This window comes from Antrostomus carolinensis, unplaced genomic scaffold (assembly GCF_000700745.2).
Source record: "Antrostomus carolinensis isolate BGI_N321 unplaced genomic scaffold, ASM70074v2 scaffold13101, whole genome shotgun sequence".
Taxonomy (NCBI): Eukaryota; Metazoa; Chordata; class Aves; order Caprimulgiformes; family Caprimulgidae; genus Antrostomus; species Antrostomus carolinensis.
The window spans coordinates 669-26,803 of NW_010293564.1; the positions used below are offsets into that span (position 1 = coordinate 669).

The 26,135-nt window shown below is 35.0% G+C and overlaps 1 protein-coding gene across 1 annotated transcript in view; it reads left to right on the plus strand.

Moving 5' to 3' along the window:
- Positions 1 to 4,469: 4,469 nt before the first annotated feature.
- STXBP5 (syntaxin binding protein 5) overlaps positions 4,470 to 26,135 on the plus strand; it is a gene marked incomplete at its 5' end in the record, with an annotated part of 50,587 nt that continues 28,921 nt past the window's right edge. The window contains 11 exons of the mRNA XM_029087298.1: positions 4,470 to 4,593; positions 6,026 to 6,104; positions 12,092 to 12,246; positions 13,312 to 13,384; positions 14,750 to 14,897; positions 15,270 to 15,337; positions 16,400 to 16,440; positions 18,476 to 18,696; positions 20,197 to 20,375; positions 22,102 to 22,227; positions 22,699 to 22,850. Of these exons, the coding sequence (XP_028943131.1) occupies positions 4,470 to 4,593; positions 6,026 to 6,104; positions 12,092 to 12,246; positions 13,312 to 13,384; positions 14,750 to 14,897; positions 15,270 to 15,337; positions 16,400 to 16,440; positions 18,476 to 18,696; positions 20,197 to 20,375; positions 22,102 to 22,227; positions 22,699 to 22,850 (1,366 nt within the window). The remainder of the gene's footprint in view (positions 4,594 to 6,025; positions 6,105 to 12,091; positions 12,247 to 13,311; positions 13,385 to 14,749; positions 14,898 to 15,269; positions 15,338 to 16,399; positions 16,441 to 18,475; positions 18,697 to 20,196; positions 20,376 to 22,101; positions 22,228 to 22,698; positions 22,851 to 26,135) is intronic.

The window sequence follows — 26,135 nt, forward strand, 5'->3', positions numbered from 1 at the left end:
CCTGAACTTCCAGTACTGTATGATTTTTATTATAACAGTAATATGTGGCAAGTTTAGAATTAGTTAGAAGAATACACAAATGTAACATTCTTTTTCAGAAAACTTGGAGGAAACTATCTGTGACATAATGGAGCTGCAGTTGTGAATGAACTTTTCTTTAGAAAGTTTCTTTGAAACTCTTTCCTCAAAACATCCTTTTTTTTGTCTTGGGCAGGCTCAGTGGAAAAATGAGACTGTAAATTATTTTTGCATTGTTCTTAAGCCTTTTAATGTTCAAACATTGGGGATTTTAAAAGTTATGCATTTCTTATGTGGAATACAGTTTATAATGCAAACATACTACATTTTCAGCCATGAAAGAAATAAAACAAATTTCTCAACTATTAGTTTTGTTTCTAAACAATTGAAGTGCAACTTCTGAAAACTAAAACCATTTTTTTAATAAAGTCTATTCTGCAAGTAGTGTTTTGTTTGTTCTGATTTAAAGTAAGCTTTGATAGCATTAACTCACCAAACGTATTATGGATTACTATTTTTAGACTCAATGTTCTGGTACATGGCTGAATGTAAGAGATTATTTTATGGCATTAAAAACATGTCAAAGTAGCCTATGGGATTAAGGCGGGGGTGGAACCTAACCCTGATACGTGTGACTTACCAGAAACCAAAGTGTGTCAATGCAATCATTAGACACTTGTGCGTTTCATTGCATCAAAACAATCTTCATTATGTATTGCCATCTAAGTCTCAGTAGCTACATTTCTTTTTTTTCCTTTCTTTCTTAGGCTGTTGAGAAGGTAGTTAACTTGGGGGTACCCAAGTTACTATGCTTGCTTTGAATATTTGGATAAACTGATAGAAAAGGAGTCAGTGTCATAATCTGTTCAGGTTTACCAGAAAATACTGTCCATGCCCATGGATGTGGAGAACTATCATAGTAAGACAGTGAAATCTGAATAGGCTATGATAAACAATCTGGTTTGCAGAATAGCTAATATTATATTGTGGACCTTACTAGTCATATACAGTATACTTCAAGCTCAGTTAATGGCACAAAAGAGTTAAGGGTCATGGTCAAATCTAAAGAATAAGGAAAGGAATTCTCTTGATTCTGGTGTATTCCTGTGAAAAAGTGTGCAAAAACATTTTGCCCAAAGTAATTTTATACTTGAAAAGCAAGCAAGGAGGTGTGTATTACTTTAAAAAAAAAAAAAAACCAAACAAAACCAAAAAAAGCCAGTTCACTTGGGCTTTTCCTTTTTTGAGTTGTAGCAACTGTATTTGCAGTGCATAAGGTTTTTTTGTTTGGTTTGGTTTTATTTTTTCAGTAGAGCATTCTCTGTGTAAGTTCCTGTAAAGATTCCCTGTATTTGGTGGATGCTTGTAAATGGAAGGATTCAGAACATTAGTGAGGCCAGGACTTGTTACCTGTGCACTGTGCAGACAACTCCTCTTAAGGATACAAATGCCTTGTGCCTTAAATACAGCAACAGTCCTCTGTGGTGCCAGTGCATTTTCTTGTCACAAGGTATTACTGTCTGTTTGGAATCTGTATGACCAGTGTTATATTCCACAAAAATATATAGTGAGACACAGTTGAATCAGCACCAGCTGATTTAAGCATACTGCTGCATTATATTACCAAAAGGGTACCAGGTAAAATTTTAAATCAAGATGAGAATTATGTTTAAAACTTCAAGAATCTTACTCTAGATCAGTACGTTTTGTGTTAAATATTGGAAAAAATATACTACTACTAGTGCCTAAGAAGCTATGTATAGATTTGCAGCCTCAGTGGATTCTGCCTGATTTTTCTGTCTTGAATATTATGCTTTACTTCAAATTCTAGCATTAATAATATTAATGGAAAAAGTAACAACTTTTGAGTATTGGGATGATTTTTCAGTTACCAATTTTGTTTTGGTCATTGAGGCTATTGATACCAACCAACTAGTGCCATCTAAAGGTGTTGTACTTTTTTCATTATAACTGACTTGTCAGTGTAGGTATACTAGCCTGTTGTATACTTAGAAATTATGCTACAGCTACTTACAGGTCTTGTTCTATTTTTCAGGCTTACAAAAAGTGTGAATTGTGTAATAACAAAGGATAGTGCTCTGTACCAAAGTTCATCATACTCGGCCCACAGAATTGTTAGTTGGTTTATTTTAAAAATGCATAAAACATGTATTTTTGTTATGCCTTAAATAATATTTAGCTGCATTGCTAAATGTAACCAGATGCTCTATATATAAACTAGACAATAAATAGCCATAAAGCCAAAGGCCTCATTCTCTTTCAGTGTTCTTTCCATCCCATCGGGTTCCTTGCAGAAATTAAGTGATAAGTCATCTTTCTCCTTTGTGCTCAGTTTACCAGATCTTTTCATTCTTGAGCATTAATGCCATTTCAACAGGAATGGGTTGTTGTGTTTCCTTCATCTTGACCTTGTTCTTCAAGAGAAGGAAGAAGCGTTCATTTCTCAGACTTACCCTTCCTTTTATAAAGCTTAATTTCTTACTGGTTCTTAAGGCCAATTTCTACATAAATGTGTATAAAAACCTGTTCCATTTACACTGTGGGCTGCCTACTGTTGTCAGGGTTAGACTCCGCATGGGAGCATATTTAAAACATACTACATTGTATTGCTAATCATAGTATAGATAGTTTCTTCTAGTGAAAAGAGATTTTTGAAATGCAACCTTTGCATTACTGAGACTGTATTTTCAAACTTACTGATCTCTGGTACTATGTTGGTAAAAAAAATGAACCTTTCAGTATTAATGCAAAATTTCTTTTATAATATCTGCTTTTATTTGCTAAATAAAAATTTACCTTACAGATAGAATGAGCAAGACTATTTAACTTTTATTCTAGGAGACTTCATGTGAGATGTCTAGGATTCTGACTTATGTATGTGTAGATGTGATATTTGTGCACTGAATCTGTCTTCTAACAAAATCTGTAGTGATTCTGAACTACATAGAGAACACAATTAAATTTAAAGATATCCCTATCTTCTACTACTTTAAACTGGAAAAGCTATTACTGGAGTCTCTCCACTCATGTAGTGTAGTCATTTTCCTCTGTTGTTTAATCTCTGGATTCTTCCAATCATATTGCTGGAAACTGTCTTGTTTTTCTGTATAATTTTATGAAATGTGAAGATCTGATCTGTGTATAGTCAGTTTAGGTAACGCTAGCTTAGATCTGCCTTGTGTGATTTGGTCTTCACCTAGTAATTTACTGCCTAAGCTTTCACTGCTACTTAGGTTTCCTTACTACTCACACACCCAGGTTTCCTCACAGATGAAATCCCTAGGTACCTGAGGGGTTGGAGTGAGTCTAAGAAGCTCTGCTTACAGACAGAATCTCTACTGAGGGTATCCACTTGAGAGATGATATTGTGCAGCCCATCAGCTTTCACATATATAGGTCCTGCTTTCAGTTTACGTAATGTTTATCCTTAAGTATTAAGCAAACATACCTTCTCAGTAATTGATCAAAGTTCCATACTTCCTTCTGCACCTTTTAGGTAGCAGAAAAATACTTCAAGTTGTCGTGTTTATTGATAATTTCATGCTGTAAGTAAAATTCCCTTGAACATCACCTAATGGTTTCATAATGTCTCCATGTATTAGTAGAGATGCTGGAAACAGAAATGGCACCAATCTTTTCTTACTAGTTAATATCTTTGCCTTATTTGTACTCTTTGCTTCACTGTTTACTCTTCTCTCATCTTAAGACAGCAATGAGATTTCATTTAGTCAGCTTTTTTCTGCAGTAAGACTTCACGTGGTGTGGCTTAATCATTCCATTCCTAATTTCATGAATATAAAGAAGTTTCTGTATTCATGGATAGATTTACTAGTAGATTCCTCCACTTTCCTGTACCTCGAAACTGCCTTTGCAACAGTAGAATGCTTATTCAAGCTAACATTTTGTCTTCATCATCATTCATCATCATTCCCAAAATATCATTACTTCAATTCTTGTTTTACTTATGTTCTCAGCCCATACTTGCCTCTTGTGCTTAGACACACAGACATCTCAAAATGCCCTTTAAAAGTCTGACTTAATAATCCCATCAGGTAGATATTTTTTCATATAGACAGTGTATTTTTCCCAGTAATAAAAAATTTTGGTTAACAAAGCTGAAATAAATGCTTGCAGTTATTCTCTGCATACTACCCATCATTGAAAAATACTTTTAATACTGCATTCTGAGGAGGATTTTTTTTCCTCTTAAACATGTCACTACCATGAAGACAGTATTTTTGATGGGTAAAATATGTCTGAAAAGTACTTACGGATGGAAAACTTACCATGGGTAAATGAGGACATACTAGGAGCAGTGTGATTTAATTAGTACTTTCTGTAATTTCCTTTTGCTGTCTAATGTCATTGAGAAAGGAGTAAGGATTAAATTATACTAAGATATTCAACTTGTACTGTTTTTTCTTGCATAGGCTATCCACTCGGTGGCTTGGCATCATGAAGGAAAACAATTTATTTGTAGTCACTCAGATGGTACCTTGACTATATGGAATGTAAAATCTCCTACCAAACCATTCCAGACAATCACTCCACATGGTAAGATGAAAATGGACACCCACTGTGTTTGACAGCTGTTAAAACACAAGCAAACTTATTTTTAATATAAGCATGTTTTACAAAACCAAGTACTGAAAATGCACTTGCAGTGCAAGTAAAAAAAAAAATTGTCTTATCAAATTTTTATAGATTTCATTTAAAAAAAGTTTTTATGAAATAAGAATCCAAATCAGCATGGCTTTGTCTAAATCTCTGAACTTTAAGCTTGCCTTTCACACAATGGCATTGACCTTAAAATTAACTAATGCATATTTTGCCGGGCTTGCCTTTTCCTTGACATTACAGTCCCATATGTTGTTTAAAATACATACAAGCAAGCATCTGTTTCATGTATAAATGTGAAGATTACCATATAAATTCTTGGAAAGGTTTGTAACAGAGTAAGGCTAGCATCTGGTAAGATGTTCCCTCTTCTGAGAAGTCTTGCATTAATGTTAATCTAGGAAATTAACATTACATATTCTTATGTGAGATACACTGTTGCTCTTTAAAAAAGGTTCTATACAAACACCAGGTTTGCATGGTGTGCATGTGTCTTAGTCATGTCTTAGCAATTTATTTACCTCAGATGCTTAAGTGTGAATGTAACAGTGAGGCTAATCCGTGAGGTTACAGTCATAGTACAAGGTGCTATAGTTAGGCATCCTGGTTTACATGTCTGAGTCTCCAGCAAGTCCTTGTTTACTCTGCTGGCTGTGGACTAGAGTGGAAAAAGGAAGCTGTGGATTTCTGTATGATCCTGTAGCCATCAAAAAATAAAAAAATTGGTTGCTGCTATAGTAGTAAAGCTAGTTAGACAAGACTAATTTGATTTTAATATGCTTTGGCCTCTTTTAATAAACATTTTTATTTTGGTCTTGGGCTGCAAATTAAACTTTCTGCAGAACTTTATAGTTGTATCAGACTTTATCATTGTTCATATAGAAAAGATCCATATTTACACTGACTAAATGGTAAACTGTATCTGTAGAAGCTTTAGTTGCTAATAGTGCACAGCAGAGGAAGAGTGGGCCTTCATGTTCAAATTCAAGTCCTGCCCTTCAGGGGTAACACTCAGAATAAACCTCATTTTACTTGTAAGCTGATCAATTTTAATTGCAAAGTGGTAGGCACGAGATAAATTTTAGATCTCCTAGTGCTACTTAAAACAACTTTTTTGGGGGAGGATTATATCTTTGAAAACAAATATTCTACAACACTTAAAAAGCTCTAAATGTAGATATTCTAGGTTGGTGTATTGAGACTTTTAACAAATCTTTAATGATATCCTTCCAAGTCACTGTATAATTGTCAAAGGTGTTGAATATATGTTTATATGAGTGTTCTACTTTGCAAGTTGCATAATGGATTTCATAATTTGTCATGACGTTATGGAACTGTAAGATTAATATAAGAAAATAATTCACTTTAGGAAAGCAGATGAAGGATGGAAAGAAGCCTGAACCCTGCAAACCGATCCTTAAGGTGGAATATAAAACAACTAGAGCTGGGTAAGAATTGTTTTATATACAAAATTAACATATGTAAAATAAATGTAGCTCTCTGGGAATGTACTTTGTTTCCCAGTTGTTGGGATACATACCCTGATGGCACTGAGCTATGGTAAAACAGTTGAAATAGTTTTGGTAAATCAGATATTGCTGAATAAACTAAAAAAACATAGGTGTATAAATTACTATATATGAACCTTAACTTAGGTAAAGATACTGCTAATGCATTACCTACATGCTTCAATCATGCTGCTAAGTTTGCGTGGTTTTGCTCGATCTTTGGAGAATATTAAAGATAAAAGGCTGATAAAGCACAGAAGACACTAAAGCACAGACTTGAAAAACTGAACTTTGACAAATAGTAGCCTGATGCAAATGTTCTAAATCCTGAAAAAGTGTTCCTCCCCTAAAAGTGTTACTGACAGAAGCTTTTTCTGGTAGAGTGCAGTAATTTATGCAGTGAATTGTGCCTAATTATGCACATTGAGATTGTAACAAAGCAGTAATTGCAACAAGAGGCTCAGATGGAATTACGGTATCTGGAGTAGTGTGTTTTGTTACCAAGACTGCAATTAGGATTGAAGGATTTCATTAACTGTGTGAAATTTTTTATTTATGGTTCTAGAATCCTTCAAGTGTTTGAGTAAAAAGTGCAATATAAAGACAAAATGTTAATGGAAACCTGTTCAGTTATTTGCAAATGTTGATTGTTTCTTTTTTTATTATTTTCTTTTACTTTTAGAGGATTTATATGTTGTTTTCATTTACTTTCCAGACATTCAATTCTATAGTAGATTGTTACTTAATTATTGTAATGCAATTTTCTACTATATATTGATATGCCCATACATATAATATCAGTGGCTTTGTGTATTTTTATTGTTTGCCCAAAGTCAGGTAAATAGAAATTTAAGACTATGGCTAATTCCCAGATGTATGAACATCTATGATCCGTTGGAAGGTCGTATTTTACTTGCAGCAGTCTACATCCGTCTGCCTATTCCTTTCTCAACTGAAATGTGAAAAGCTGACCTAAAGAAAGATACAGATAGCCAAAAGTAGCCTCAGCTTCAGCAAGTTACAATTTCTGCAATGAAAAGCCTCGTGTTAGGAATAGTCAGGAATTATTAGTTTGAAGCTTGTTCTATGCAGTTATACTATTACAATATGAGAACTAGTTGAATTTTCACACAGTTTAAAGAGGAGCTTGTTCCAGTTTAATTTCTAAGAATACATAGCTCTTTGGGGAGACTAGTTTTTCCTAGTGTGGGCTTTTTTCTGTTACACCTCTCATTTTCCAGTGTTCATCCAAACTGAATGTTTTGATGTATTTCAATTTAATATTTTCTCCATCTTCAGTATACTTTTAAACACAGAGCTTTATTTTCAAAGAAAAAAACCAAAACAAAACCAAACAAAAACCACCCTGCACACAGCACCACAAAAAAACCTGTTGACACTGTGGTGGTGAAGCAGTGCACTGAAAATCTCCATTTATTTACTGCTACAGGTACTTCAGTTTACACTTAAATTTTCAGTTTCAATTGTAACCTTACAAAAACTTTAAGGCAAGGCAGAACTACCTTTCAATGCTTAAAACTTCTATAGTCTTTCTCTTTACAAATTGAAATTGATTAGATATGAACATGATACAATTTTGGCTTTTAGCTAAAACACTGTTGTTTCTTGTTCGGGGTTTAATTTCTGTAGCACAGAGGAGAATCTGTTCTTAGACAGAACCAAATTTTTTTCTAGCTTCTGAAAAAATATAAGAAATTTAATAAACTTGCTTCTATAGCAGTCTGCTCTGACTGTTCTTGAAAAACAAAAAGGAACCCCACAAAAGAAAACAAAAGCAAAAAGCTTGCAACATATTTAATTAATGTATACTTAAGTTTTCACCTAACTTCTTTATTGTGAAAAACAGTGAGTAACTGTTCCGTGTTCACTTCTTCCATGCTCTATATGGAATTCACTCCTTTCTTGCTACCCCTTTATCCAGAATGGTCTAGGATCTAGGTTTGTTTCGGTATCTCCTCATGTGGAAAACGCTTCACTGATGTGATCTTACTTGTTTTCTTTACTGCTTCTCATTCTAGTAAGCTTTTTTTTTTGAGAAAAGGTGCCCGGAATCACATGGAAGGAACATACCTGATTGCTACCTGTAGTAGGGCTACAGACACTATTCTTTCTACTGTTGCAGCTCTTATTAATTTCTTCTCACTTTTGCCCTCCATTATGTTCTCCATATTGTGAAGCTGGAGTCAGGGAAACAGGAGAACATGAGGCTCATTCTGGTTCTTACAGACTACCTATTTATTTTTGGTTTTTCTGTTGTTGGGTTTTTTAAGCCTACTGCATGTAATGCCTTTGAAGTCTCCAAAGCCAGTTGTTTACCCTACAACAATAATATGTCCGTAGCTTTATTTCTGGGACAATATATGTAGACAGGTTACTGTTGACAGTCATCCTGTACCTGGGCTAGGGGGCTGAAAAGGCAAGTTCTTAGTATATTCCTTGAGCAAACTGGCATAACTTTCCAGTCCCAGAGCATAATGTCCCACAGAATCACAGTATTGTAGTGGTTGGAAAAGACCTTTAAGATCAGAGTCCAACCATAAACCTAACACTACCAATTCCACCTCTAAACCACGTCCCTAATCACCTTGTCTACCTGTCTTTTAAATACCACCAGGGAAGGTGACTCCACCACCTCCCTGGGCAGCCTGTTCCAATGTTTGACAACCCTTTCAGTGAAGTTTTTTCTAATATCCAATCTAAACCTCCCCTGGCACAACTTGAGGCCATTTCCTCTTGTGCTATTGCTTGTTATGTTGGATAAGAGACCAACACCCACCTCTCTACAACCTCCTTTCAGTAAGTTGGTAGAGAGTGATTGTCACTGTTCTCCAGCCATTGAAGTTCACCTAAAATACTCCATCTCTTTGTGAAGTAACGAGTTCCTGTGGAGGACCACACGGTGCTGTACTCACTCCCCTCAACGCAGCAAGATGGCAAGGGAATCACAACAAAGGGGATACAGATTAGAATGAGGACAGGGACGGCTCTCTCACCAGTTATGGTCACGGGCAAAACAGAATTCAACTTAAGGAAGAAAAATCAATTTAATTTGTTACCAATCATCCAAGTAGCACAGTGAAACGTAACAACCGCATCTTAAGACACCTTCCCCCCACCCCTTCCTTCTTCCTGGGCTCAAATTACTTTATCTTCACTACTACTTCAAGGTTTCCAGTCTTAAACTAAACTAACTCTTCAAGTCTTTTCCATTTTTATTACTTGGAGTTAACTTCTTGACAAATTCACCCGTGGCTTGAAAAGAGGGCCAGCTGGTACCAGTGGCCTGACTTCTGTATATATTGTTCTCTCACACATCCAGATTGCTAGAAACTGTCTGATGTTGAACAGTTTACTTCTAAGATTGAGCAGAACCTTCCTCCAGAGTTGTGAGCCACTTGGCTCTCAGTTGTATTATGTTCATGCACTATAAGATCTAGTCCTGTGTTTTATACAATATTTTTTGATGAAATGTTGTGCCCCTCTGTAGTGATTTTTTTATAGTGTTCCTCAAGTGATTTTATGGTTTTAACTGATGAGGAAATTAATGTAAAGGAATTGCTTACAAACCTCCAGAAATCGGAACTCTTTCAAAGAAGAATCTCTGTATTTGCAGCTGCTAAAAATACTATATAGCAGTTTGCTAAGAGCTGAGCACTGCTTTTTGTTAAATGTTTTTCATTGTTTCAGGTAGGTAAAATGTAACTATCAAAGTTGGGTCAACCTTATCTATTATGTAAAGTACAATTTTTAATTTTTATTTTAAATTACATGTTTCTATTTAATATTTGTGTGTACCAACCTTTTAATGTGCATCACAACTTAAGGACAACACTTTAAGTACTTAATTAGATAACACACAGTATGTGTATGTGGTAAATCCATGGTTTCATGAGAATATAAAAAGTTTATACAAAAACTTGTATTACTCTTTCTGGCAGACTAAAGTCAACTTAATTCTTTGATTCATCTGTGAAAAATCTGTGTGACAGATCCATGTAATCTATTCTTAGCTTTTCCATTCTTTGCTTTGTAAGGATACAGACTCTGGCAAGGCTGCCCAAAGCAGTCTGATTACCTTGAGAAATAAAACCAGAAGAAACCAGCATGCAGTTTTCACTGTGGTGTGTGAAACTTAGAAACTGAAATTTGGTACTTTGTTATTCTCGGTTGATCTTGGTGAACCTGCAAGTCTAATAATTACTGCAAGTTGTCGTGGCAGTATTATTATTTAAAAAAAACCTAATGAATTTGTGTAGACAAAAGATACTGCAATAAATCATTCCAGCACAATGAGATACTGCAAGTACATCACACCAATATTTTTCTCTTCGTTGACAATCTGAAAAATATCAAGTTGAATTTAAGTTTGCCCTTTTACTGAAATTACTTCATGGACCTGACCATAAAACGTGGTGTGAAGTTCCGATATGAAGAATTGACATTAAATGAAAACTTGGAGAAAATGTAATACTTTCCTAGAAATACACTTTCAGTTACTGTTGGAGGCAGGATATTGAACTCAGTGGACCCATTATGGTCTAATTCATGGCCGTTCCTTTGAGGTCTCAGCCAGCAGAACTCTTTGATCCTATCAAATCTTCAGTCATAGGGCTTTCTGAAGGATCAGGCAGATTGTGAAATAATTGTAGAAACGGAAAGCTTATTTCAGTCTGCTTTTCCTTCAACACAGAGCATGTTTCAGCCAAGCCTTAAACTCATGAAGAGCAGCATGTGCATAAACAAACCCTTCATACACAGTTTTCAAGAAGAAAGATGTACCTAATCTGTCACATTTGTGTTTCAAATGCTAACTAGTGAAAGCCATTTAGACAGTATGGGAAAGTTGATGTTATAGGAAAAGACAAAAAATACAAGATCTTTGGCCTCTTTCTCACAGTATGTCAGAATGGCTTTTTTCCCTTACAAATTCTCCCCAGATACTGATACGCTAGCTGTTTCCGAGGTAGGCACAAACAAAGGGTAAGATACCTACCTGAAGTAAGCATGAAAATAGATCAGATGAATTTCACACTGTAAGTGCCTATTTTTCTTCTAGAAATATAGCCTGGAATTTGGGGCAATAGTCAATAATGGGGAAATTTCTTGAGCTGTATACTTGCAAACTGTCAGTCTGCTTTTAGAAGGTATTAGAATAATAGAATCATAGAATGGTTAGGATTGGAAGGGACCTAAAAGATCATCTAGTTCCAACCCCCCTGCCATCAGCAGGGACACCTTCCACTAGATCAGGTTGCTCAAAGCCTCATCCAGCCTGGCCTTGAACACTTCCAGGGAGGAGCAGCCACAGCTTCTCTGGGCAACCTGTTCCAGTGTCTGACCACCCTCACAGTGAAGAACTTCTTCCTAATATCTAATCTAAACCTGCCCTCTTTCAGCTTAAACCCATTTCCCCTTGTTTTGTCATTAACTACCCTTATGAAAAGTCCTTCCCCAGCTTTCTTGTAGACCCCCTTCAGGCATTGGAAAGCTGCTATAAGATCTCCCCGGAGCCTTCTCTTCTCCAGGCTGAACAGCCCCAACTCTTTCAGCCTGTCTTCAAAGAGTATTATGCCCTATTTTAAATGGAAACAGTATTAAAATGAGTGACTTTTGATAGCTGGGAAAGAATAAAGTACCTAGTAAACCTAATATATTTATTTCATCTTCTTTTTCAGTAAATTAAATACCGAACTGTGTTATGTGCATATTGGAGTTATAGTCTTCTAACTTGTTTTATATTTTTGAAACATGCTCAAGCTCTACATTGCATGGAGAGCTGGTTTGCGTTATTCTTAATGTGTCTCTGTTTAGTGATATCTCATTAAACTTCATTATAAGGTTACAAAAACTGTCCAATTTCAACGTATTATCATGGCTTGATCCTAAATGCCTCTGCTTTATTCCAGGGAGCCTTTCATCATTCTCTCAGGAGGCTTGTCATATGACACCGTAGGAAGAAGACCATGTTTAACAGTTATGCATGGGAAAAGTACTGCTGTGCTAGAAATGGATTATTCTATTGTTGATTTTCTAACCCTCTGTGAAACACCATATCCTAATGGTAGGCTCTGTAAAGATTTTTCTCTGTACTTTGACCTCTTCTCTCTGGAGTTTATCACATCAGAATATTCTTTACTATTGCCTTTTGTTTTACCTCTGGGGATTGGACTACAGCAGCAAACTTCTGTTATCCCTATTATCTGAAGTATGTTTTTCTTCTCGAATCATCATAATTGAATAGTTTATTATAAAACCTATTTTACTTCTAGAAGAATGCCAATTACTGGTTGCATGATTTTTCATTTTTTCTTAATCCCAAAAGGATCTGAAGATAAAAAGTATCATTACAGTTTTAAGCTGTCGTTACTGCAGCAGATGTATTCATCAATATTTATTTGAGCACATAAGATATTTCCAGTCAATGCTAAATCTTGATTAGCATTTGTGCAGTATTCCTAACTTTTAGTGACTTTATTCATTCCAAAACTCACATACAGTTTGTCACTAACCTGTAATCTCTCTTAAGAAGGTGATTTTTTTTATCATAGTTCAGGTAGTTGTCCCAGATTAATAGTTTTATGTTGCCAATGACTCCAATGTTTTTAGCTGTTAACTTCCTTCACAGTATGTGAAACTTCTTAGCTCAAAATTTGAGGTCTGCCTGAAAGTGAGCAAGATAAACTTTGGTAACTCTTCTTATTTTAGTGTCAAATCAACTGTCTTTCAATGCATTTTGTAAGCAATTAGAATTTAAACCCCACTGAATATGAGAAATACGAGAAAAAGTTAGAGGGTGAGAGGATGTTACTGTTCAGTAATTGACTCTTTCTCAAAAATAATGCTCATAAAAGTTCCTCTGCATGTACCTTTTCCTGTTACGTGGACTGTTTAAATGGTTCCAGCAAATTGGAAGAGAGTTGAGAATATTGAATTAAAGGGAGAGCATGGCTTTTTAAAACTAACTTGAAGTGTTCAGTGGGGATGAGTGTATGAAATATCTTCAGAAACTATAGTAATCTAAGTGACAATTTCTGCTCTTGACTACTGGAGTGCAGAGACTGATCACATTCTTGAGGCTGTGCATGCAAGAACTACGTTTACCAACAATTAACTTTCTTGTTTTCAGACTTTCAGGAACCATATGCTGTAGTTGTTCTCCTAGAAAAAGACTTAGTCCTGATTGACCTTGCACAAAATGGGTAAGAATCTTGTGTAGTCTCTTTAATGGTTGGCTGCAGTGATCAGCCTGTTGTTCTGCTCTGTAGCTTTTTAATCTACCATAAATACCTCTGTGTCCAGAACATAAAATTTTGAATATTAAATATAAAGTTTCTTCAGCTGAAGTGAGAATCTTTGTAGATCAGCTTTTCTCAAGTTAATATGTAGTAGATGAGTAGAATATTAAGTGACTTTTCCAGGCTTGATTGACTGACAGAAATTGCTCATAGATCACTGCTGCTTTTTAATTATCACAGTTAATTTTGAAGTTGATTCCTTAGTGCTATGAGGGGAGCTCAGAATTTTGGGAAAGGGTGCAGGGGAAACAACTGTTCAGGTAATCCAGGTAATTTTGACTGACACAGAGTGGTGTTGTCAAGACATAATTTATTTTATTGCCAAATGAACCGCTGTCTGTATTGCTTAAAGTAACTCAATACTGATGCAATAAATATTGTATACATAAAATTAGAATTGCAATGTCTACTTCCTGGTTTACTACTATGGTAAGAGGTTGCTCAAAAGTAGTATCCTGTTACAGTTTTCACAACTAATACTTGCCTAACACACTTAGTCTTTTGTTACTTTGTCCGTGGAACAGTCCCTATACTCTGTTAGGTGTAAAATTAAAAATTCTGTATCCTAAAAAATTTTTTGAGGGGTTTTGAAATTGGTATAGGCAGTAATGACTCACTATTAAGGGATCAGTAGCAGAGGAACTAGACAGGTAAGATCATGTAGTGTTCCTGATTAAGAGTCACCAATGATCAATGAAGAAAAAATTATTGTGAAGAACATCTTTCTAGGGCAAAACAAAAGCCTGTAAATATGTATCCTCAAAGTCAATGATGATACCTGAGATAATATTGAATTTGTAAGAAGGTCAAGTTTAGTCCTAATATCTCTGCAGCAACTGGGCAATTTCATTTAGATTTTTCCCAGTGTCACATGGCCATATGCTGTATCCAGAACTTATTTCTGATACATCAATGGTATTAAACTTCCAACATTCATATGTTGAAAGATTAATAAAACAAGTTTGAGTTAGCTTGAAATAAAAAGGTTTGTACAGAGCTTTTTTTTTTTTTTTTTTTTTTTTTTTTTCTTAAATGAAATAGTTTGCAGTGCCTGAAATTTGAAGTTATGCTGAGGCTTGTTTCATTTCACGGTAAAATATTTGGCAGTTATGTTTTTAGAAGATTTATAATGGTCTTAGTTATGATTGACTTGCAAAGTATTAATTGTTTCACACCTGAAAAAAGCAACAAAATTAATAGGGTTTGGTTTTTTTTTAAAAAAAAAAGGTTTTTCCTAGATTAATAGCCTTCCCCCTTCATCTCTTAAAGGTACCCTATATTTGAGAATCCTTATCCTTTGACTATACATGAATCTCCGGTTACCTGTTGTGAGTATTTTGCTGATTGTCCTGTGGACCTCATACCTGCACTCTATTCAGTTGGCGCTCGACAGAAACGTCAAGGTTACAGTAAGAAGGTACGACATCTAGTACATGCATATGTATTTGAAAATACTGAAAGTCAACAGCTCTAAATTATATGAGTGGCCGTACTAAGACCAAAAAGACCAAAGCTCCATCTGACTCATTGTCCCGTCTTTGACAATGGCAAATAGCAGATGTCTAGGGAGGATACAGGATATGTCAAGCCTGTTGTCATGATTTTGTGGTGTGCTCCCATTGATTCCCATATCACTGGAAACAAAAGGATGACCTATTTCTTGTTGTTGTTTGTTAGTTTTTTTAATCTGCAGTAAAATACTGGAATCTGTAGTATCTGCAGTAATTTCAGTGGCTTAACTTTGCACTGTATGATATTTTCTTCCTCAGTGTATTTGTTAATCTTCCAGGAATGGCCTATCAGTGGAGGCAACTGGGGTCTCATCACTCAGAGCTATCCAGAGATAATTATTACAGGGTAAGTGACACTGTAGTGTAGTAATAACTTTCTTAGCTGATTAAGTAGAAGTGAGAATATTTTGTTCCTCTTACAGAAAACAATGTTCTAAAAGTTTGAATGGTTTAAGAAATTATGTTCACCAGACAAGTTATTTGCATAATCTTACTGAGGTGTTAACAAGGAAGTAAAGCAAAATGTTGAAGAGAAGGTAGGAACAAAATGATAGCAGGTGTTTTACAGGGACTATTATTATGATGTGATATTGTGATTATGTCTGCTTGCTATCAGTATATCCTGGATGAAATTTATCTTCTATTCTTTAACTTTTGGAAAATAATTGAATAGTGTTTTAAAGCATAGGAAGTCTGTTAGATAGTTACTGAGTTCAGTTTTCAAAGGGAAGCCAAGTTTTTTATTTCAGAAAGGACAACCAAATACTTAATATGTTCATTTTTATCTCTTTTGAGACTGATCCTTCTAAATAAAATTTAATTTATAACTGTGCAGTGCATCACTGAAAGTGAGAGCACTACTAAAGCTTTTTTAAGAACAATCCATTAGCCATAATAAGGATTACTGTCACTTTATACTACACATTGCAGAGACTTTGAGACAGTCCTGAAAAAAAATCTAGTAATCTGATTCTCAATTTCAAGGATAAATGAACAAGTTAGGTGACTCATTTACACTGAAATACAGTATATGTAGGCATCTCCTTTACAAATGTCACTCCAAATAAAGAGCATCTTTTAAGAAACAACATATGGTAAGGTATACCAAAGTGTTTATGGGAAATGCAGGTAACTGAAGTCAGTATTTAAAATAGTAAATTAGTATCAGTACAGAAAACAGTGGAATTTCAGGGAGTTAGCCTTCAGATGTTTTTTTTAATCCCTTCTGTCCAAAGTAATTTGGACACATTTGTAAAATATCGGCTTCCAATAAATTGTGAAAATAAAATGTCACTAAGAATACTAATAAAAATAGAATGCTAGCCATATATATTCTAATCAGTAGCAAAGAGATCTAACACTCCAACTAACCATTCTACCATCTTAATAATTTTTTAATATTTCATAGGCATGCTGATGGGTCAATCAAGTTTTGGGATGCCTCAGCAAGTAAGTGTTTTTGGTAGAGATTTTTTTTTTCCTGTGCAGTAGGATTTTTCTAAACTTACTGATTTCTCTAATGGAATGTAATTGCAGACTAGTCATACTCATTATTTCCTGCCTCATGTAGAGTCAGTAACTCTGTAGGAGTTTCACTGTTTTTACCACCTCAGTGAAAATGCATTGGTAGTCCAAGGGCCAGATAGAATTTTTTAGAAACACCTTCAGAAGCACACATTATTGAGCATAGAGTTGCATGACAGGCAAATGCATTCCTTTTTAGTACAATTGAGTTTCAGCAAGTTATTTCTGTCTTTTTTAGACATGTATTTATAAGACATCAGTTCCTCATAAATTACAGTATCTAAAAATGAGAATTGGAACCAGTAGTAGCTTGTGCTAATAAAATGATCTAGGCATTTGTAAAGAAAGGTAGGAGAAGAGTAAAATAAAGACACTTTTCTTTGGAACACAGAACAGGTCTGAAGAGTCTGATACTGTTTTACATTTCTCTTCAGTGAAAGGGTCAATTGCATCTGATGGTCTGCACAGATAACAGTGAGAAGTGCAGTAAGAATTCAAATTAGAATGGACTACACAGAGTTAGATGCTTTTATTAATCTTGTTCTGACTAACCTTACTCTCTGTACTCAAAAGCTGTCTGAACCAGTCTTGGAATCATTATCAGTTGTCTTTGAAAACTTGTGGAAGGCTGAGATTCCAAAGTGTTAAGACGTATGTGGGTGTGGAAGGGAACAGATGCAATGTATATGTTTAAAAACTGGGAGGAGGAGTATTTGGAGTATTATAGATCTTTAATTTCAGTTTGAGGTGGGGGTGGAACCTGTGAGAGAGAGAAGGGGGGAAAAAAACCCCAAACCTGATTGATTCTGTGTGCTTAAAAATTCTATTCAGCATAGGTCTGTCAAAAGGAGATCCTTTTAAAGACATTTAGTTTCTTTCTAAACAGATAAATAAACATGTTAATGGAGAAACTGCAAGTATATTGTATCTTGATTTTAAAACTTTTAAATTTCTCTAATAGTAAGTCTTAGAGATGAACTAGGGAAGTGTGAGCAAGGTAAAACCACTGAAATATGGAAGAGGAGAAAATATGCTATAAATTAAGTTTTCCTAATGATACTATTTGTAGCAGTGATTTGGGCCATTGACTAGAGAATATGCCTGTGAAGTTTGAAAGCAACACTAAGACACTTGAAACAAAATGTAAGAAAAAGTTTAGAATTATGATTGAGAATGATGTTATTAATTCTTGAATAGCATCCAAGACAATTTATTTAAATATAAGATCAACAATTTATACTCAGAACTTATGTTCTGGGGGGGGAAGATGTCTAATGGATTGCAGTATCAGTGTTGCACAAAAAAAATCATTTCTATAAATAAGTGAGAATATTTGCAAAACCAGCATGGAGTAATTATTTCACAACTTTAAACTGTGGCAAGGCTTCATTGGAACAATTATAGGAAACACGGTCAAGAAAAATACGGACTGATCAGAGGGCAGTGCTTTTGAATGATTAGACAGGACAGAATAAAAATTGGAGGAGCTAGGGCTCATAGGTCTGCAAACACAGGTGGGAGGCTGTGGATTTGAAATACTTTAAGGAGAAAGGAAGGGCGCTTCCCTTTGTCTGCCATAGATAGGTTTAAGTTGCAAGTATGGCATATGTAACGATGTTATTGTTATAAAAAGGTCCCTAAGTATAGTTAAGTCTTGAGAAGCTGTGAGAGCTTAGTTTATAACTGAAGCTTAGTATATATCTCTCAGGAAAGGTGGTGGTGGTGTTTGGGTTTTGTTTTTTTGGGGTTTGTTTTTTTTTTTTTTTATACTAACTGATCCTGCTTTGGGCAAGTGGCGTACTGCATGGGCAGAGTCAGAGATACTCGGTTCTTCTACTCTGCCCTCTTGTGAATATAGTGGCTTTGTCTATGAAGAGAAGTTTCTAAATGAAAAAAAAAATTAACGAGAAAAATATCTGTTTAGATCAAAACTAATTTTTCTCTTTTGATTTGTTCCTAGTAACACTGCAAGTACTCTATAAGCTAAAAACAGCCAAAGTATTTGAAAAATCAAGGAATAAAGATGACAGGCCAAACACAGATATAGTAGATGAAGATCCATACGCTATTCAGATCATCTCATGGTGTCCAGAAAGTAGAATGCTGTGCGTAGCTGGAGTTTCTGCACATGTCATTATTTACAGGTTCAGCAAGCAGGAAGTGACAACGGAAGTCATTCCGGTAATTAGTATAACCATTTTTTAACTTTGTAGGAACTGTTGTAGCAATTTACATCTTCATTGTCTTTCATTTTATTAGTGAAATGGACAAAATTGCCTCAAAATGAGGAGTTGTATTTTTGTGGAGGAAAAATAATAAATTATGAAATTCGGCAAAAGTGAAAATTGCACACCAAGATTTTGTTTTTCATTTGTCTTTTTGGGTTTTGCAGTCAATAGCAGTTCTTTGTTTTGTCTATTAAAGCAAATAGTGGATCAAAATTTGTCTGATTCAAAGATAAAATTAAAACAGAAGTGAATGAAATGGGGCGTTGATTACTTTGCAAAGCTTTTAGGGAGTTGGTACTTTTTCTTTCTCCCCCTTGATTCCCAAACTACCTTCTGTCTGGCAAAACTTCCTCAGTATACAGAGCTAAAAGAGTAGAAGTGTGCCAGACATGCCCTAAGGTTTGTCAAGGACTTTGCTGTGTCACTGTTTTATGCTGTAGAAGTTACAATAAGTTCTATTACAAGAGTTTGATAAGCCCTTTTTTAAATCAAACACACACATGCAACTTCACTTATCTGAATATATGACATGAAAGCTAATTTGAAGCTTTTTAATCATAAAATGTTGTATGTTCTAAGTAAAGCATTAATTGTAATGTAGATGGCTTTTTCTGCCCCTTTCAGATAAGTCTCAGTTTAAGGAAATGAGGCATATCTTTTTTCTTTCTGGTGTTTACTTACGTACAAGTACCTTCCCTTCTAATGGATATAGTTTTTTCTAAATGATTCTTTGCAAATCAGCCCCTAGCAAACTATTTTTCAGTACTAGGAATGCTTAAAAAAATACTGTATAGTCGTTTGGTTCAGTCCATGAATTAAGTTCTGCTTTGCAGATGGTAAGAATAAAACAGCAGAAAAATTTCTTTGCACTGCACTACAGTTAATACTAATATTGTTACAGATCCAGCAGAAGGAAATCTGAAGTCATGATGAACTTAAAGTTCTTTAAAATGTATGGTCTAGTTCAGTGCAACATCAAACATTGAATTACGTCCTGTGTGTACAGTGCTACAACAGTATAAAGTGTAGGTGTCTATATGTTCTTTCAGGTCTTTTTAGTTTTAGCATTCCTGAACTACATAAAACAAGTCAACTTCCTAACTGAGTATTTATTATGTCCATAGAATGATCATTAAATGGGTCTTGTATCCAGTATTTAAATTCTTTCCAGTGTTAAGCAGCAAACTTTTAAATATTGGGAAATAGGTTAGATTTCCAAGTTTTAGCAATCTTCAGATATTTTGTCTGTAGTAGCTAGTATGACTCTATTTCTCAAGACTACAAGTTTGTGTTTAGGTTACACTGTTTATTAAACTACTGTTATCTTTTAAATGTCCTGTATGTCACTTTTATCACTAGTATCTTCAGTTGTGCCTCACTTATTTCATATCTAGTTTTTTGAAAGCAGAGTTTACTGGGTTTTTTTAATTTTATTTTTTTTTTTTACTTACAGATGCTGGAAGTACGTCTGTTATATGAGATAAATGATGTTGAATCTCCCGATGGTGAGCAGGTGCCACCTTTGCCAACTCCAGGCACAGGTTCTAATCCTCAATCCATTGTTCCCCAGTCTCATCCATCTACTAGTAGCAGTTCATCTGATGGACTTCGTGATAATGTCCCATGTTTAAAGTAAATATATTCTGTTATACTTTTGAGTGGGAAACTTTACAAGAATATGTGATGAGAGTATTTGTACTTCGATATTGTTATAGAAATATCATTCTCGGTGAAAATGTTTTATTTCTTAGAGCAATGTTTTCCAAATATTTGAAAGTTGATTTATGTTTTAAGAAATTAATATTGCAATCTTAGTTTCTTTAAACCTCATAAGCTGATTAAAAAAAGACAAACCTGAAAATTCTTACCTTATGATTGCTGCCTGCTTTGGGAAACTTTGGCATAGATGTTAGTGTAGTTATAGATGCCCAGTTCTAGTTATAGATGAGTTTTTTAGAGCGAAATCAAAAGCAATGAAAATGCTTACAAATAACTAACTGAGAGGTAACCCTTGAGGCTTATAAATATATTTTTTTTTTCATAACTCTCCAAGGGAACTAGTTTGTATTTTGGGAACAGGACACAGAACTAAATAAATGTCCCGTTCTCATGGATCTTCATTCTGCATGATGCCTCATAGTGCTTGCAGTGTAGATCTTTGACCAGTTTTCAGATTTTTTTAAATTGGGAGTGTTTTCTTTAAGTTCTTTTTGTGTGCAAACATTTGAGAAATGAAACTTAAATGACAACAGTCTTTTTTTACTCTTCTACAAGAGTGCACTGACAATATTCAAGAAGCATTTGGTGAAGGCCCTCAGACACATGGTCTGAATCATGGGATTATCCTATGCAGGGACAGGAGTTGGACTCAATGATCCTTGTGGGTCCCTTCCAACTCACAACATTCTATGATTGAGGCCTCTGGACCATCACCTTTTCCTTACAGAATGTGCATTGAACTTCATTTTCAGATTTTATAAGTTATGTATGTACTTTCTGTTCTCTGAAATGTGAATTTTAATTCTTTGAGTGCATCCATTTAGACAATGACTAATTCTGAGAGTGGTATTTTCTCTGGGTGGGAGTTTTCATATCTTACTGGTTGTACTGAGTTGCGGAAGTCTTTCTAAAAGAAACTGGATGGAGTAGAAAAACTGGAAAATCATTAATTCTTGCAAAATATTGGCAAAATGAAATATGCATTAATGAGAACTAATGTGTAAAATAAGAAGAATTCAGGGACTGGAGGAACATATGTTCTATGTAACTTTTTTCACCTTAAAAGATGATAGACCTAATCCTTTCTGCAGGATATTTAAGTTTACTCATCAGCATGCAAACAAAATCTTTCCAGGAGCTTCAATTCCCCCATTCCCAGATTCATTCAATACCACTGGTCTATCATTATAATAATTTATCTTGCTTTTGATTTTTTCCTAGCATGTCATCAGCTTTTTGTTTACACTTGTCTCAATACATTGTGCATCAGTTTCCCTTTTCAGTATGCTTCTTCCATGTGCACTCTTCACCCCCATCCATTCTCTAAATCAGAGTTCTTTTGGGAACTCTGAAAAGAATGGTGATGCTGTTATGCTTTGCTATGAGGAGGGGAGAATTGAAGTATTTGTGGTCATTGCTCAATTAATTTTCAGTTAGATAATGAATCAAAAGGGCCTTTAAAGAAGTAAATGGCCAGTTCCAATATGTTTTTTTTCTGGTTACTTTTGTGTGTTTGTGTTGATTTTTTTGCAGTTTTTCAACTCTAAAGTCAAGTATGTAGAATTTATTGAATTCTGAGCCCATGAGGGTAAAAAAATTGAGAGTCATAAAAAGATACCATGTTTTGTTTACTTTGCAGAGTTAAAAATTCTCCTCTCAAGCAGTCTCCAGGCTACCAAACTGAGCTAGTTATCCAGCTAGTGTGGGTGAGTGGAGAACCTCCTCAACAGATAACCAGCTTAGCAGTTAACTCGGCGTACGGCCTGTAAGTATATTCTACACAATTTTCCCATTATTTTGTTAAAGTGGATTAAAACTACCTATGAAAAATGAAGTGTCCATGTGTGTTCACATGAGCTGCACAGAAACACAAGAGAAACAGTCTCCTGTGCTTAAAAGATAATTCCTTTTGGATCATGGCAGATCCTGATGATGCTGACACCAGAAACAAATCAGCATCACTCTTCCTCACTTGGCACTGTACAGGCAAGAGTAAGTGTCATTTAAAACTCTGTCAGATAGGTTGGAACTTACAGTGACTGGTCTGTTCTACTCAGTGGCATGTGTTTTTACAAGAGAACAATTAAGCAATGCTGCATTCTAAAATAGTAATTTATAAATATGCATAATTTAGAGTAGTTCATAAAAATTAGGAAGCCTTAAAATGCTGGACAGCAACAAATACCAACATAAAACTTAACCAACATTTGATTAGCACTATCTTTCCTTTTTCCAGAGTAGTTTTTGGAAACTGTAATGGTATTGCCATGGTTGATTACCTCCAGAAGACAGTGCTCTTGAATCTAGGCACTATTGAACTGTACGGCTCCAATGATCCTTATCGCAGGGAGCCACGATCTCCTCGAAAAACTCGACAGCCGTCTGGAGGTGAGTAACCCAAAACTTGTTTTAACTAACTGTGCCTTTCTTGTTAGTTTATCTGGGCTATTTATGTATATTATTTGAATACAAGCACACTTTTCTCCATTGTGATTTCAACTTTTCTTCTCAATCTGTCCCTAATGTCACTATTGCAGGTTTTTTATTTCATGTTTCCTTCAAAACTGTTGCTTAGGGGAATCTACTGATGCTTCATATCATTACTTATTTTTCAGTGTAATGTATGTTTTAAGACAAAGCAGATGGAAAAACATTATCTGTCTGAATAACAGTGCGATGGCTTTATACAGTTTACAAGATTTTAACTTAATAACACAGTATGAAGAAGTAGAAGTATCCTGGTATTTCTGGTAGACCCAGTACCCATATCAGAAGCTTCTGTAAACCCATTAATGTTTGCAGATGGCCAGTGTATCTGCTGGGATCTTTTGGCTTCCTATTTTAAACTTTGACTGGAAATGTCCCTGATAAGCTGAAGCACATTATGTTGTGTATACTGTTACGTTATGCTTGAGAGGAAGCCTTTGATTTAAATGAACCAAATAAACGTCCAAATGCAAACTGTTTAAATGAAGCTTTTTGGAAAAAAGAGCTTTGATTTAAAAATATGCTGAAGGGTTTTCCTTTACAGCTGAGGAGGCAAGTGACTTCTTCAGTCAAAATGACAAGCTTTTTTTTAAAAAAAAAAAACTTCTTCATACTCTAGTGTTGGTTGCTTTATTTTAAGAGATCCAGGCTAAAGTCCAGGTAAGTTCTTTAGGTAATATTTTATTCAAATTAAAATAGATGCTCTAAGATGTATTTTAATAAAACATTGGTTTCAGAAGGAGCCAGTTAGCACCAGTCAGCTTATTTCAACTGAGGAAACTGGTTTAAAAATCGTTAATGTAGAGCCAAGCATACACAGTTGGTATTCTGTCAGATAAAATATTTTCTTCTAACAAATAAAAATTTCATTTAAAAAATTACATTTTAAGAGAGAAAAAAATAACTTTACTTGTTGACTGTGTTAATTCCTCTTGGGAATAAAGAGCTTAAATTCTGTTTCATGCATTTAGACTATGAACTGCCTTTTGGTTAAACATTACTTGCTTTGTTTTCTTGGCTTTTGTTATTTTATTGGCTCTGAGTTACAACTGTGTCTCTAAATTCATGAATGAAGTCCTTTCTGCTCATGAATATTACTGTTACATGAAATCATATATTTTTTTCATCTTACATATTAATACTAACGATCTGCATGGCCAGAGCACTTTATAAACCTGGTTATACAAATTATTCTGCTGACTCTTCTGCCTCAAATGTACTGTTGGTGTCTCCGTCTTTCCTTTTCTCATTGCTTCATAAAGGTATGCTGACTGTGGCTTCTTGCATGTGCGGCCTTTCTAACTTATATTCAGAGTCTGTGAAAAAGCTTCGCACCTCTTATATAAGTAAGTCATCTCATGGCAATAAAATATTTTTGAACATCTGAATTTGATTTTTTGACTTGTTCACTCACCATAAATATTTTTGTTATTCCATTTTAAGTAAATGTTTTACTTTTAGAAACTAATTTTAATCCATCACGCATCTCATGTTTCTTGTTCATGGCATCTTTAAAAGGAACATGAAGGGAAAAAGCAATCATAATAGTCTCTGCATTTTGTGCTTTTAAATAAATAAATATCAAAATCAAAAGGAGATCCTGTCTCAGAAGTTACTGATGTCTACAGACCTGAGATCTTACTCACCGCACTTAGTGTTCTTTTGATATCCGAGGCTAGAAACTTCCCTTGCTTGGTCCCCTTTCTGGCAGAAAAAGCTTCAGAACTCTACTGGTAGATTATTAATAGTAATAATATGAATATTTAATATTGCAAATGACAACGATTTATCTATTACAAATGAAAATTTACTTCTACAGAGATATTGTTTGTAGGGATTAAGAGTGAAAGTGTCTGTATTGCATAGCCCTGTGGGGTTTCGAAGCAGTTTTGAAGTTCAGGTGCCTATGCAAGGTAGCCCATCAGAACCTGTGGTCTTCTCTGACTTATTCTATTATTCACAGCATCCAAGAATTTGGAGAGTGTAAATCTGATTTTTAAAAGCATAATATTATTCCTTTCCCTAGGATACCAATTCTCTCCAGCCTTTGGGCAGAGATGGGTAATCTCGTCCCATTTTTTGATGAAGGAAAGTAGGATAAAACTAAGCTAAGGGAAGAATGACCTGGAATTAAAAAGAAAAAAAAAATAAAAATACTTGAGCCTGTGGTCTGATTCTGATGGTTCTGCTATTTCCCTCCTGCACCCCCACCCCCCCCCAAAAAAAAATGCTTCATAGAAGGGGAGGCTCAATAGCCATATATTGCTTTCTGTATAGTCTTCCATCCTCTGCTGCCAAGGGAGAAAGGGAGCTAGGCATAAAATAAATGCTTCTACCTTAAGGTGATACAGCACTGAAAACTAGGATCTGCCACTGATTTATTATTGTGAAGGGAAGCAAAAGATGGGCAGAAATCCCAAAACTGGTTTCTGAAGCCAATAATTGTAAAGCTGAATTTACCTGGGCTACTTAATTTAGGGTTTCTTGACCACGTAAATAATTCTCTTTCCTTCCACGATCCTCACGATATCTTGATTAGCTGGAGCTACAGTCTTCTTAAAAACTGAAAATAATTTCTCTAGAGGTATCATTTAATATTTCTCATTATTAAATGTAGTTCTTTCAATGTGTGTGTTGCTCAGACTTCACAGCGTTATTGTGGTGTAAATTTCTACAAATAAGTCTATTACATTAAAGAACTATCCTTTGCTGTATTCACAGGATTGTGACTGTAAGAGTTAGTCAGAACACTTTTGGATCTTGCATTCTCCCTTTCCTGAACATTAATTTCTGCGTTTAGCATCTTCAAAGACGCAAGGAACTTAAGCTTCCTTGGTTTTGTTTTGAAATATATGCCTTCATTGAATTCTTTATCCTTAAAACACTTGCATTTTAGTACTTCCAAATTTATTTTTCTGTGAATGAAATATTTTCAACTACTGTACAGCTCTAATAACTCTTCAGTTTCTAAATCTTCCTAGAAAAAGTGTTTGTGTTAATGTGGTTGTTTTAGAGAAAGTGAGTATATTGCTCATTCTCTTTGAAATAACCACAACTTACTTAAAAAACAAACAAACCAACCCCCAAAAAACCCCATACTGGCCTATTCAGATAAGTTCATCGTCACATTAGTTACATTAAGTTCAGGTTCAGACAGCGTGCAACAGAGCAGCATATTGTTATTGT